At 33.9% G+C, this 13902-nt stretch overlaps 1 protein-coding gene across 6 annotated transcripts in view; it reads right to left on the bottom strand.

Moving 5' to 3' along the window:
* The window catches only part of LOC106868150 (protein mono-ADP-ribosyltransferase PARP6), a 186687-nt gene that overhangs the window by 13728 nt on the left and 159057 nt on the right, over nucleotides 1–13902 (bottom strand). For all 6 annotated transcript variants that reach the window (XM_089349123.1, XM_089349125.1, XM_014913284.3 and 3 more), the window contains 6 exons: nucleotides 9510–9605; nucleotides 8645–8737; nucleotides 6942–7067; nucleotides 4312–4445; nucleotides 3101–3149; nucleotides 2162–2274 (listed from right to left, as the gene is read on the bottom strand). In XM_089349123.1, the coding sequence (XP_089205249.1) occupies nucleotides 2162–2274; nucleotides 3101–3149; nucleotides 4312–4445; nucleotides 6942–7067; nucleotides 8645–8737; nucleotides 9510–9605 (611 nt within the window). The remainder of the gene's footprint in view (nucleotides 1–2161; nucleotides 2275–3100; nucleotides 3150–4311; nucleotides 4446–6941; nucleotides 7068–8644; nucleotides 8738–9509; nucleotides 9606–13902) is intronic.

Raw genomic sequence — 13902 nt, 5'->3', positions numbered from 1 at the left:
TATCAACCCCAAAAGGATGAAAGGCAAAGTTGACCTCAGCAGAATTTGAACTCAGAACATAAAGACAGACGAAATAGCGCTAAGCATTTCACCCGGTGTACTAACGTTTCTGCCAGCTCACCATCTTACAAGAAAATATATAATATAAAAACAATGTATGAGCATATGTGAAAAAGTATGAAATGACAAATTCAAGGCAAAAATGAAATTTGTAATAGTTAAAAAGCAGTAGTCTTTAAACAGAGATATTAGAAAAAGTCAGTGAGGAAAATATTTCTATCATTGTAATTCAATGATTATAATTTGGTTGCTTTGATTTAATTGCTTGGAGGATTGAAGTCATGAAGTAAATACTTTATAGAATGTCTGAAGAATGAAGCCTTTTGATCACTCTTGTAAACCACTGTCATTTGAAACAGGATTACCAACTTTTAATTTAAACAAAACCAGCAGTGCAGATTTGATTGGAAATTCAAATGGTATGGTATGATGGTATGATTAAGAATTGGTAATTAAATTTCAAACACAACAGATCCTGCTTCTTCAAACCAAGATATACTTAGACAAAGTTGTCCCATATTCTTAAAGATTTTTTAAATGTGAGTTATGTTGATACAGAATTGTTCTTATGAGACACTTTGGCTAGATAAATATAAGAGTAATAATTGTAGTTATGGAAAACTTCAGCAAATAAGACCAAATGTTTTAAAGACAATCATCATTAATACAATTACTATAAATAATGAAGCTACAAGTTAGAAAAGTGTTTAATATTACAACTAGATAGTTTTAGGGAGTTAAAAATTGTTGATTGCACCTAAAACAATAGCTGACTTTAATTGCAGTCCTATTAAGAACTCCTAATAAAATGTACCATAAAAACCCATGTAATTAATTTGCGTACCCATATAATTTACACAGGTGATTCTCAGGATAAAATTTGTTAAAAAAAAAGCTTCTACTTATGGAAAATTTGCACCTAAAAGTTTTGAGAATTGCTGATATAGCCAGGGGGGAAAGTTTTCAATTTAGTTGTACTTAATATAATTTTACTTACTTCTGATTAGATTTTATTAAATTTTCCTTAAATAAAAATAATTTCTGTTTAACAGGTATCACATTGAAAGGTATTAAATCATAAAGTGTTTGTTGTTTATAATAAACTTTATTTTACATTTCTTGCCAACAAGAGATTATGTCTGATCTTTAGCATACTGCTGTATATCTTGACAAATCACAACCACAGGAAAAGTTGTTGATGAGAATTACCAACAAAAACAAAGCTGATAAATATGCATAAGTGTTGCAAATTAAGTTTAATTACCAATAAACATCAGCTTGGATGACACTTTACTCAACCAACAGGGAAAGGTGGCTGATCAAGCTGATTATGTAAACAGAATTCTTTTCCGCCTATTCTTGCCAGAACCTTTGATACGGAGTATTGAAATTTTAACCCCTTTCACACATATAAAATGTCGAGCAAACTTTAAAATTTGTCATTACTATTATTGTCAGTATGGGCAAAACTTATGAATCATTTACTGTGAAAGAGAAATTAAATATGTGCTCCATTGTGATAGGTAGAATCTCCAAGCAATGTAAAATATGGCCTGGACCAGGTTAACAGCATGAAGTCAGACTTCAAAAACTAGTTAACCATTTGGTGAGTTTTAGTAAATTTATACAGAAAAAGTAAGCATTATACTGTCCAGCATAAATAAAAACCTATTCCGACATTAAATGAGTCAACTTCCGATACAAATGTTTGTTTTGTACATCTTTTCTCAATAAAAAAAAGTTTCAAAACAAATTCTGGAAATGATCTACATATGTAATTTAGGCACCCGCTAAAGTTTATTTTTACTTTCGCAAAAAAAGTGCATAAATTACATGGGGTTTTATGGTAAATGGAAAGAAATTAAATCTGAGAAGTCTTCAGAAACATAATGGACATTTATACTAAATGCTGAGTATTTCTTAGAGTATTTTATGCTTAGGAACATTAGTAAAGAATATTTAGTGTATTTTATGTTTGAAAGCATTATTATGAAATCTCAGTAAGTGTGTACACATTTAGATTCTCAAATTCTGTCATAAAACAGTAAGAAGTGAAGATGAATCTATGAACTTCATAAGCAACTAATGCTACAAAACTTACTGGAAAGCAAATGTGCTGCCATGTCTGTCTCTTGCTGTACGGAATATTTCTTCTTTCGCTGGTGCTGCACTGAGCAGTAAAAACTGGTGGTTGGTATGCATAAATGTCAGTTGCTGAAACAGAATAAGAAATTCAGTTACTTAATTTCAAGTGTAAGACAATCACTGAGAAATAAATTAGAGATATATCACAGCTATATTTCTGTTAATAGTGCACAGTTATTTTCTTTTAAAAAAAAAAAATTTCTTTTCAATAAATCTTGTAAACTTGGTTAAAATTTCACATCTGGAAGAACCATTATTACATAGGAATATCATAATGGAAGATGAAATGCAGTGAATTGTGTTAGTGACAGCATTGCAGAAGTGTTATGATATGTCTGGTACACCATAGCAGACTGTACTATTAAAAGATAAAGGTAAAGTGAATGCAAGAGTTTCTATGATGTCATTGTTTCACTTTCAACATGGTTTCAGATCAAGTCACTTGCCAAATAACTATAACTTCAAAATCATCAACAATATTTCTACTAAAGATTCTTTCTTCTAAATAGGATAGGTGTAGTTGCATAGTTGAGAGGTCAGCTTCCCAATCACAGTGGGCTCAATCCCATTGTATGGCACTTTGGACAAGTATCTTCTACTATAGTCTTGTGAGTGGATTTGATAGACAGAAACTGAAAGAAGCCCACTGTGTGTGTATATATAATGAAATATTATATCAATTGAGTAAAATATATCAATTTTGTTTGCAAATTACATAAAATATTCGTTTCTTGTGCAAAATGCTAATTTTTTTCATGGAAAAATCAAATATTACATTTTGCTGAGGATTATAGACACCACTAATCCCACCAGAGTTTAAAAAAACAATTGCATTTCTTTTCATACAGATAAACTTTTCAATAACAAAAATAAAACTGAATAATAATTTACTTACATCTGTTGGAGGCAGTTTTACTATATGGGATCTGTTACTTGTGATAATCCTGAAAACAACATTGGAAAGGAATACTTAGCAGACATGCAAAATATAATATAAAAGAGCAAGATTATCTTATGATAGTTACTTGCACAAATTTTGATATGACTAAAACAGGCTGAGAATTGCAATAACTCTATGACTATTCAGCTTTTAGGATAGCTCACATCTTCCAAAACATCTTAAAGATATGATTTTAATAAAAATGTTTAGGCAAAGGTATTGCTGTGTGGTAAGAAGTTTGTTTCCCAACCACGTGGTTCCAGATTCAGTACCACTGTGTGGCATCTTGCGCAAGTGTCTTCTACTATAGCCTCAGGCTAACCAAAGCCTTGTGAGTGAATTTGGTAGATGGAAACTGAAAGGAACTCCATTATGTGTGTGTGTGTATAAATTTGTGTGTGTGTGTGTGTGTGTGTGTGTGTGTGTGTTTGTGTTTATCCCCCACCACTGTTTAACAACCAGTGTCGGTGTGCTTATGTTCCCATGGTTTAATGATTCAGCATAAGAGACTGATAGAATAAGCTTTAAAAAGCTTTAAAAAAGAATAAGTACCAAGCTTTAAAAAAAAAAAAAAAGTACTGGGGTTGATTCATTTGGCAAAAATTTTCGAAGTGTTGCCCCAGCATGGCTACAATCTAATGACTGAAGCAAATAAAAAAAAAACAGGCAATCTCCCAAAACAATTGACTGAGAAATCAATTCAGTTAGAATGCTGGTCAAATAGTATTTTCTTATATTCTAATGTATAATTGTATAATAACAATTTTATAAAGCTTAAGCAGTGAGAATTTCTTTTATCAGTCACCAACAGTGTGTAGTTTTGAGCTGTCTGCAGTACATTTTAATCCTTTAGTATTTAATTCAGCTATATCCATCCAAAATATTCTACCCCTTTATGTTCAAACTGGCCAAATCCAGCCTCTCACACCAACCCTTTCATATCATTCTAAAATTAAGCCACATCGTCTAAGTCTCAAAGTTATGAGATAGTGCATGGTTAATTCAAAACAATGTAAATAAATAAGTATTACATTTGACAAAGTAATCTGAGTGTTAAAGGATTAAAGTTGTTGGAAGTCACTATGTGACACTCTGTCCCATTTATTTGTAATGAAGGTGAATCAGACTAGAGTGAGATTTAGTTGTATCATGATGCAAAGACTTACCATTGCAACAATGGATAAGCTAAACGGTTCCTTTCATCCATAATTTTCTGTAAATCTTTCCCAGAGTTCCATAACATCTCTGACATTGTTGGAAACACTTTTAAAATAGATTTCACTTTTTTGTAGTCTTTATGCTGTAAGAAAGATTGGATTATTGAACAGAAGAGAAAAGGAATGAGGGGTAGAGGGAAGAAGAAAAACAAAACAATTAAAAATAACTGTTTCAGGGGTTAACTGAAATTAAACTAAGTTTCATTATTGTATTTGGTTTGCAAGATATTTGATACAAACTCATATGTTGAAACAGATTTGTTGCATCTTGAGAGAGTCATTATATCAATAATAAACATATTTCACTTCTATTGATCAGTTTATTAACATTGAACCAATTAGTTGATTATTGTGGTGCTGCAGGAGTTATCTGAGTGTCTGCAGTTGTTGTAGGTGGGTGTGTAGTTTCTTTGTTATCTTGTTTTGGTGCAGGACAAGATGTCTCGCCTCTGTGACTTCTTTTTGGTTTTTTGGATTTACTCTGTTCCTCCTCCTCATCACTTTTTGATATAGTAGAACTAGTGTCTGTTGCAACCTCCTCCTCTCTGTGTGGAAGTGGATTCATGTTTGTATGTGTATCTTTTTCTGCGTGTTTGTTTGTGAGAGGTGGGGGTTGTTGAACTTGGTTGCAAGGTGTTGGTTTTTGTGGTTGATCTTTCAAATGGTTTGCCTCTTGGTGCTGTTGTTACCACCACTGCCATTATTGCTATTTTTGCTGCTTTCCCAGTTGTTGGTGGTGGTGATCTTTCTACAGCTGGTGCTGTTTTTTGTTTTCCCAGCCTTGGTATTGGTGTCAACGGAGGTCCACGGACCCATGTACCTTTTCATTGAGGGCAGTGTGTTTGTAAATGTGTTGCTTCACCACAAGCAAAGTAATGAGGCCTTTTGCCCTTGGTGATCAAAGGTAATTTCATCCCATCCTTGAGGTGGATATGGTTTGGGATACTCTTCAAGTCTTGTGGTTTTATTTGGATTAGCATTTCCAAATCCATCCCAACCCAGTCTTCTCTTTGCATCCATTGAACTTTTAGGAGGAGGGTGTCACTGTCCTCTGTGATCACACATCCCACGAGCCACCATATATTGATACTTGGTGTTATTCTGGGGACTCAAACTTTTATTGCTCTTCAGCCCATGTAGGATGGGTACATCATAAGCTGGTTAGTTTTACGGGGTCCCACTAAACGCTTCATGGCTAGCTCTTCTGTTTTAAAAAGGACTGAGATGGTACCAAAACTTCAGGCCTTTTGAATGAATTTGACATCCCCTCTGATTGATCTCAGTGCCATCTCCATCTGAAGGTGGGAGGGTTGTTCTGCTCTGCGAAACAGCACCGAGATGCACCTATACTTCACTGCTCTCTTCTCAATTTTTACCTCCACTTCAGCTGGCATTGCAAGGTTTGCCCAGGTTTTTTTCTCTTTTTCTGAGTTTGTGGGCCAGGGCTAACATCTCTTTTTTGTTAGAGATGACTATCTCATAGTACTTTTGTTGGTATTTTGCAGCTGCTGCTGCAAAAGTACTTGTTCTGCTCTCACTGTTAATGGTGGTGGTGGTGGTGGAATCATTCATGTTGTTACTGCTATTGTTGTTACTTCCATATACACCCGCCTCTCTGTTGCTGGTGTTGACGTTGGTATTGGTTGTATTCTCTTTGATGTTTTTGCTGTCATTATTTATTCTGTTATTGTTTTCTGTTAAGCTTCTCTGCTCTGTGTTGTTGGAGTTGTTATTTTCTGTGTTGTTATTAGTTATCATGGTATTTTCCACATTATTTTTGTTTGGGAAGTTGGCAGTTACATTTTTTTGTTGTCTGTTCAACGATTGAGAGATTGTGTGTTATCCATTCTATCACTTTTCTCTGTTGTAATACTTCTTTGTTCTTTGTGGTTAATTTTATCACTGTCCATAGAGTCTGTGGTGCTTTTGGATTTGTTATCAATTTTGTCCTCAAAATTGTTACTTGTGTCTGCGAAAATTACATTTCCATGACTTTTCCTGCTGTCACAAACTGGTTCGTTTTGCGTTAGAAAGTTACAGCCCTCCATGCCATTTTTCACTTCCGAACATATATTACATTTCGCAAATACTTATATTTGGGCACAAGGCCCAAATATTATTTAGTTCCTTTTTCTGGGGATAAAGACTATTGCCTTATGCTCCCTTTTAAACGATAATATCAATGAAGACAGTAGTTTTGATAAAAATACCTGTTAAGCTCCCACCAATGTTCTAGCCTTCCAACCGGAAGTGTAATAATAATAATGATGATGATGATGATGATGATGATAATGATGATGATGATGATGATAATAACAGAGAAATAGAAGCAGTGCATGGGTTTATTATTGGCATAATGACCCTCCTGAGATACAGCCAAAAATATCTAGGGCAATAACCGAAATTAGTAACCATTTTGTAAAAAACTAACACAAGGAATTGATATAGAAACAACTTAGATAAAAAGTGTATATAAAGTAATAAATATTAAAAAATTCAAGAAAAAATGTGAATATTCAAAATGCTCAAGGGAAAACAAACAAAAATTTTCACATATTATTCACATAAAATGACATTACCTTAGGATGAAGGCCAAACTCTGTGGGTTTTTCTGGATCTATGATTGTAGGATAAGGGTTAAAGATGATATCACGGCGGTTAGATTTGCAGGCAGCTTTTGTCATTGATATTAACAAGTCAACAACCTGTAAGAAGTTATTAGAATTAATTGTAAGAATGCTACTTCAAATGACAATAGCAATGGATTTCACAGGAGGGCTTCAATCAGAAAACCACTACTTTCAAAAACAAACATTGCAAAGCATTTAGAGTGGAGTAAAAACCTACAAAATTGGTCCCTAGAGCAGTGGAAGGTTGTTATTTTCTCAGACGAGTCATCCTTTACCCTATTTCCGACCACCACACTATATGTGTGGAGACAGCCAAAAGAAGCATTTGACCCAGACTGTCTTCTTCCAACTGTTAAACATGGAGGAGGATCTGTGATGATCTTGTGGGGCTATATCTTGGAAATCCACCGAGCCAATGGTTTCCTTTCATTGCAGAATTAATAGTCAAGACCATTATGGTGCATTTTAGAAAAACAAATAAGGAGTCGATATCCTCCACCATCATCACTACAAGAACTGGAGACTGTTTTAGCTGAAGAATGGACAAAAATTCCTTTGGAAACAATTCAAACTTTGTACAAGTCCATACCTGGTAGAATTCAAGCTGTAATTACTGCCAAAGGCAGTCTTACCCCATATCAAAATAAATTTGTTTGAAATTTTAGGGTGTTTCCATTATTTTGTCCAACCCTTGTATATATATATATATATATATATATATATATATATATATATATACACAACAGGCTTCTTTCAGTTTCCATCTACCAAATCCATTCACAAGACTTTGGTTGATCTTAGGCTATAATAAAAGACACTTGCCCAAAGTGTCACACAGTGGGACTAAACCTGGAACTATGTGGTTGGGAAGCAAACTTCTTAAGAATGCAGGAAGGCTGTGAAAACAGCTTAGGAAATCAGGTAAATACCCTTTAAAAGATGGGGGGAAAATAGCCATCAAATTCCTTTATTTTCTATAGAATACCAACACACGTGGCACTTATATATATATATATATATATATATATATATATATATATATCTGGTGCAGCCTTCTGGCTTGCCAGTCCTCAGTCAAATCGTCCAACCCATGCTAGCATGGAAAGCAGACGTTAAACGATGATGATGATGATGATATTTGAAAAAGGAAAAAGAATGACTTCACTGGTTGGGTAGATCTAGCAATAAGTGAAAATTATATAACAATTCATAGAATGTATGAATGAATCTTCTTGGAGTTTTAACTCCCAGATTATTTTAAGAAAAGGTATTATTAAGACATCTATACTTTACTATGATATTACATAATACTAATATACCCCTCCCCCCACAAACAAACAAACATACATACATATATTTGCAAACATTGTACAACATAATATTAGATGATACCTCACAACAGTCCGCTTTATACTTATGCATTTGAAATACAAATCCTTGAGGATACCTTTCTCCAAGATTAATAAAAGTGAGACCACTGTAGTTATTTCCTTAACTCTCCCCTCTCCTCAACAAAAATTAACTTAATATAGTATCTGGGTTAGAGGAAAAGCATTTATTGGATTGGAAGGTGTAGGTTTGGGTAAGGATAAAACATATTAAGCAAGTCTAGAAAGGTAGAGATATTTCATTTCCCATGACACTAGGCTTACCTCAGCACCAGTATCCATGGCAGTGGTGGCAGTACTCATTACACCAAGGTCTTGGAAAGCAAAAGAACACAACTCTCGAGCACAGACAGCAGGCTGGAAATGATTAAAAAAAAATTTTGTAAGATAAAAATGCTAAGAGTATTTTCTTGAGGAGGAAAAATCTTTTGAAAAGTTATTTCTATTTCTTTAGTTTTACATTAAATTTCCTTTCTAATTTAAATGGATATTCAAGCCAAATGATGCTCAATTATCTAAATACAAGCGTATAAATATATTTTGCTTGCATTTGAAATTACAATTACAATCCTTAAAAACTGGAAGCAAACATTACAATCTTTCAGAAAGTGAAACAGTACAACACTAATTATTTTATTATTGAATAAATATTCCTTATTGTTTTCGTTATTTTGCTCAGATAATGCAGCAAGCTATTAGTATAGTTAATGCATCAGACAAAAGACTTAGCAGCATTTCTTTTGGCTCTTTACATTCTGAGTTCAAATCCTGCTGAAGTCAATTTTGCCTGGCATCTTTTTGGGGTTGATGAAATAAAGTACCAGTCAAGCACTGGAGTTGAGGTAATCGACTTGCTTCTCACTACTCAAATTACTGGCATTGTGCTAAAAAATTTGAAAGAATTATTTTGCTCAGATATTCTATAATAGAGTAGAAGTTAATCGTGTGGTTAATTTTTGATATGGGAACAATTTGTTTGGACAATGGTTTCATTTGGAACAAAAGAAGGAAAAAAAACTTCCAGAGTTTAAATCAACAAACTGTATATTAGCAATACCACAAAAGTGGGGAGAACTTCTAAAGTTTAATTCAACAAACTCTATATTAGCAATATGATTGTTCCACTTACCTGTAGCATTGACCCGTTTTGAAACAAATGGGCTTGATCACAAACAACACAATATTCATTTAATGTTGGTATACGTTGGCGAGTATACAAATAAACCTTATAACAAGATGAAAATAGATTATTTAGACCACACATGATTATATTATGAGGATAGAAAATACTACTATATCTTGATAATGAACTTTATCTCCTTATGACTATGAAAATAGGGATTTTTATAACATTGCAAAACCTATTTGTCAATTAGAATAACTGAAATGAGAAATTTATCTTAAAAACCATATCTATTTTTCCATGTGCTTCATCATACAATGTTGGGACAGTAATTTAAAATTAGAAGTCCATAAAGAGAGAAGTCAGTGTACAATGTTGAAGCCTACTTTATAACTGGCTAGTTATGCATGAATAAGGTGGGGTTGCAGAAAATGAAAATATACTGCTAAAATTACTTTCATTTTTGACGAATTCTGCATAAAGAGTCACTGCTAAATCTATTTTCTCTCATTTTAGATGACAGAAAAAATAAAATGATTATAAAGAAAGAAAGACAGAAAGGAAAAAAAAAGAAAACCCATAAGAGGAGGAGTGCGTAATCAAAGTTTTTGTAGACTCTTTGATAGAATCACTGAAATAACTGGATGGAATTTGTAATATCTTCTTATATTTAACACTAGCAGTATAACCCGACGTTGTCCAGGTGTGATTTATTACGCCATCTACAATAAGTCTAAAAAAGAAAGCCTTACAACGAAAAACTCTTATGATGTAAATATGTTCATAATTCAAAAGATGATGAAATTAATAGGGAAAGTCTGAAGGCTGTTTTGCGTAACATTATTAAGTGTACGTAAATTTTATCCGTCTAATTGGCTATACAAATGCTTGTGCAAAACAACTTTTTGCGCTGCCCTGATTATACATAGCAGAGTAATTCCTTTTCACAGGAGCTAGGACGGCAATTTCTGATGAAGCAATTGCTGGTGATCTGTTGCTACACAGTTCTGCCAGAATTGTATCAGATTGGGCAGTACATGTTGATGCACCATTTTGCATTATGTTCAAAGTAGCTTCTGGAATGTGTTGAATTGATGCAGTCTGTTGCTGTCTTTTTAAACTGGTTGCTTTCTTTCCCCAGAAAGTTGTCTTGTTTGGAGGCATAATCTATGTACATATTAAAGAGAACAACAAAAGTTATAACAGTTGACAGGGTCGGTAGTTTTCACATTTCGGTAATTTTTCAGATTAACACCGGCACGATTATGTAACCGTAATCCTTAAACCCTAACCCTGACCCTAAAACTGTAACCATAACACTAACCCTCATCATAACCCTAACCCTAACTGTAACCCTAAAACCCTAACCCTGACCCAAAAACCGTAACCCTAACATCCTAGTGAAAATTGTGCGGGTGTTAATCTGAAAAATTACCCACATTTGTAATGAAGTTCACTGATTTGCAATGTGTTGTCCATAAGCTCCGTAGTTTGTATATTTACAAAACATTGACGAACATGAGTTATCTTGTAGTGAATGCTTGTGTATATGTGCGCGTGTATGCGTTTGAGAGAGCGAGAGAGAAGAGGGAGAGAGGAAAAGAGAGAGGGGGGAGAAAGGAATAGAGAACGGGAGCAATGAAGAAAGAGAAAGAGAGGAAGGGAGAACAGAAGACAGTTATAAAATAGCAATGCATGCGCATGTTTATATAAGAAACACACAGAAACTAAATCTTATATCTATAATGTTGATGTGTGTATGTGTTTATGTGTATGTTGTTGTCACAGATCACGTATGTGTAGTTGTGTGTTTTTACATTTCTATGTTATGAAAAATATGTTAGAGGTAGAGGGATAGAAGAAAGCTATTAAATGGGAGAGAGGAAGAATAACGAAGTAAGAGTGAAAAGGTAGAATGAAAGAATAGTCTTAAAGCAAGTTAATCTATGACTTTGTATGTATCACTTTCTCTCTCTCTCTCTCTCTTTTACTCTTACTCTGTATGTTATATGTTGAGCGCGTGATCGATGTGTAAGAACACCGGTACACGTAGAAGGGAAGAAATATAAAAGTTGCTAGAAACAACAGCTAAATCTCCCTTAAATCACACAAAGTAAACGGAATTTAAAAAATGTAATTACTGCACTGGAAAGTTCACATCGAGAAAATTCCATTGATGTAAAAATTTTTGCGAAAAAGTAGAAAATGTGGATTTCTATAAACTTTTAAAAAGGCTTCACACAGATACAGAACTTCAGCATTATATATTAAGATGGGCAACACACACACACACTAAGTAAAAAACAATGATAGGTATTTGTATGTATGTGTGTATTAATGTGCATTCTGTGTGTGTATATATATATGGTCGTAAGTAAATGCGTTTTAAGAAAGATATTAAGAAAATTCAGTTTGTAAGGAATAAATGTTTGACTGTCGATCGTATTTGGAAGAGACTGTATGTATGTGTTTATTTGTATGAATCAGTGTAGCGACGGGAGGTTTGTACCCATCTTTACGTTCTGAGTTCAAATTCCACCTAAGTCAACTTTGCCTTTCATCCTTTCGGGGTTTAAAAAATAAGTACCAGTTGGACACAGGGGTCGATATAATCGACTATTCTCCACCTTCCCGAAGCCGCCCTTGTGGGAAAAATTTAAAATAATAATAATAATAATAATAATAATGACGTCTGCCGATCAAACTCCCAACCCACAACTAAGTCTTAAGTGTATATATATATGGGCAACACACACACACACACACACACACACACACACACACACTAAATAAAAAAATGTTAGTAAGTAAAAGCGTTTAAAAAAAAGATTGTTAAATTTTCAGATTAACACCCGCACGATTTTCACTACAGTGTTAGAGTTCGGGTTTTAGGGTTAGGTAGGTAATCGTGCGGGTGTTAATCTCAAGATTTACGAAAAGATTTTCCAAGAAACTCACAGTTTGTAGGGAATAAATGTTTGTCGATCGTATTTGAAAAAGATGTGTGACTATTTTTTTTCTGTTGTTATCATCGTGAAGGACGAGTTAGAAATAACTTACAATTCCTGCCAATTAGAATGAGGTATGTATGTAGTATTAAAATGAAACCATTAAAGTGAAACTGTCGTTACAGTATCGAAATGTGATTGTTTCAGTTTTGATACTGAAATAGTTTTCTTTTACTGTCAGTGTTTCTCCTTCCTTTCTTTTTGTATTTGTTGTTGGATTGTTCGTAAAGGTTCATAAGAGAAAGTAGGAGTTGAAAGGATTTGTATTAGAAAGAGGAAATTAGATTTTATTAGGGAGAAAATGTTTACTCATGTAGTTTTATGGATTATATTCGTTATTAGGAATTTTTTGGAGTGAAAAAATGACGCAGTGACCTAACAAATTGTATTTAGAATATTAATTGCGATTCTTTAATCCAAGAAATTTGGAATTGTGTAAATGTATGAATTTTTAGCCAAATTCAAGGAGGTGTTCCTCATTGTGTCTCTTCTCAGGGACATTGTGAGGAATGCATGTGCCAGTTTCCAGAGCCATCTTGTGGCAGTAGTGGAAGCTAAGAGTGCCTACTTTGAATAAACTGTTATCTCCCAGCCATAATCTAGTTGGCATTTTTTGATTTTATAAAATACTTTTATTTTTGACAGGATATCATGTTTTCTTTCATTTTTATACAAATTGTCAAACTTAGCTGAACACCCTGTGTGTGTGTGTATGTGTGTGTGCGTGCGCATGTGTGTGTGTGCATGTCTGTAGATAGATAGATAGATAGATAGATAGATAGATAGATAGACAGACAGCGCTAGGCACTGCACATTCTTTATTTTCTCTCCTTGTTTCTTTCTGTGTTCCTTTCTGTGGAAGAGCATAGGCTCAAAATGTTAAAGACTTTTTCACTTCTCAAGCATTAAACTAATACATCTGTTTGTTGTCTACACCACCCGTCTTCGTCTTTTGTTGTTGTTTTTTTTGTGAATTCTCACCCTAGATATGTTTCTTTATTAGCCACACAGGGTTCAACATAGAGGGGACAAAATACAAATGTAGAGTTTTTCTTTTCGAGGGGGGCGAAAACAAAGCAGAAAAAAAAAACAAAAGTGGGGACAACGATGAAAAAAAATACATCGCAAAACGTTTGGGGTATTTACAAAAAATACGAAATAATACAGAAAATTCCCAATAAATGGGGAGGTTATCCGTGGAAAGAAAAACCTACGAAAAGACCACGGTAACCTCAGTCCTTAGTGTCACAGTTTGTTAAATAAAATTCCTTTTATTTATGCAAGAAACGTAAGTAACTCTCTGTTTACAAAATTTTAAAACGTTTTATAGAATCATGGTCAAGGTGGCTTCGTCATTTATACGTGCCATTCTTGCTACATAGACAGATAGA

This window comes from Octopus bimaculoides, chromosome 3, assembly GCF_046866305.1.
Source record: "Octopus bimaculoides isolate indiv1 chromosome 3, ASM4686630v1, whole genome shotgun sequence".
NCBI classification, from domain to species: Eukaryota; Metazoa; Mollusca; class Cephalopoda; order Octopoda; family Octopodidae; genus Octopus; species Octopus bimaculoides.
The sequence above is the reverse complement of the archived record's forward strand: the minus strand, read 5'-3'. Positions and strand labels throughout refer to the sequence as shown.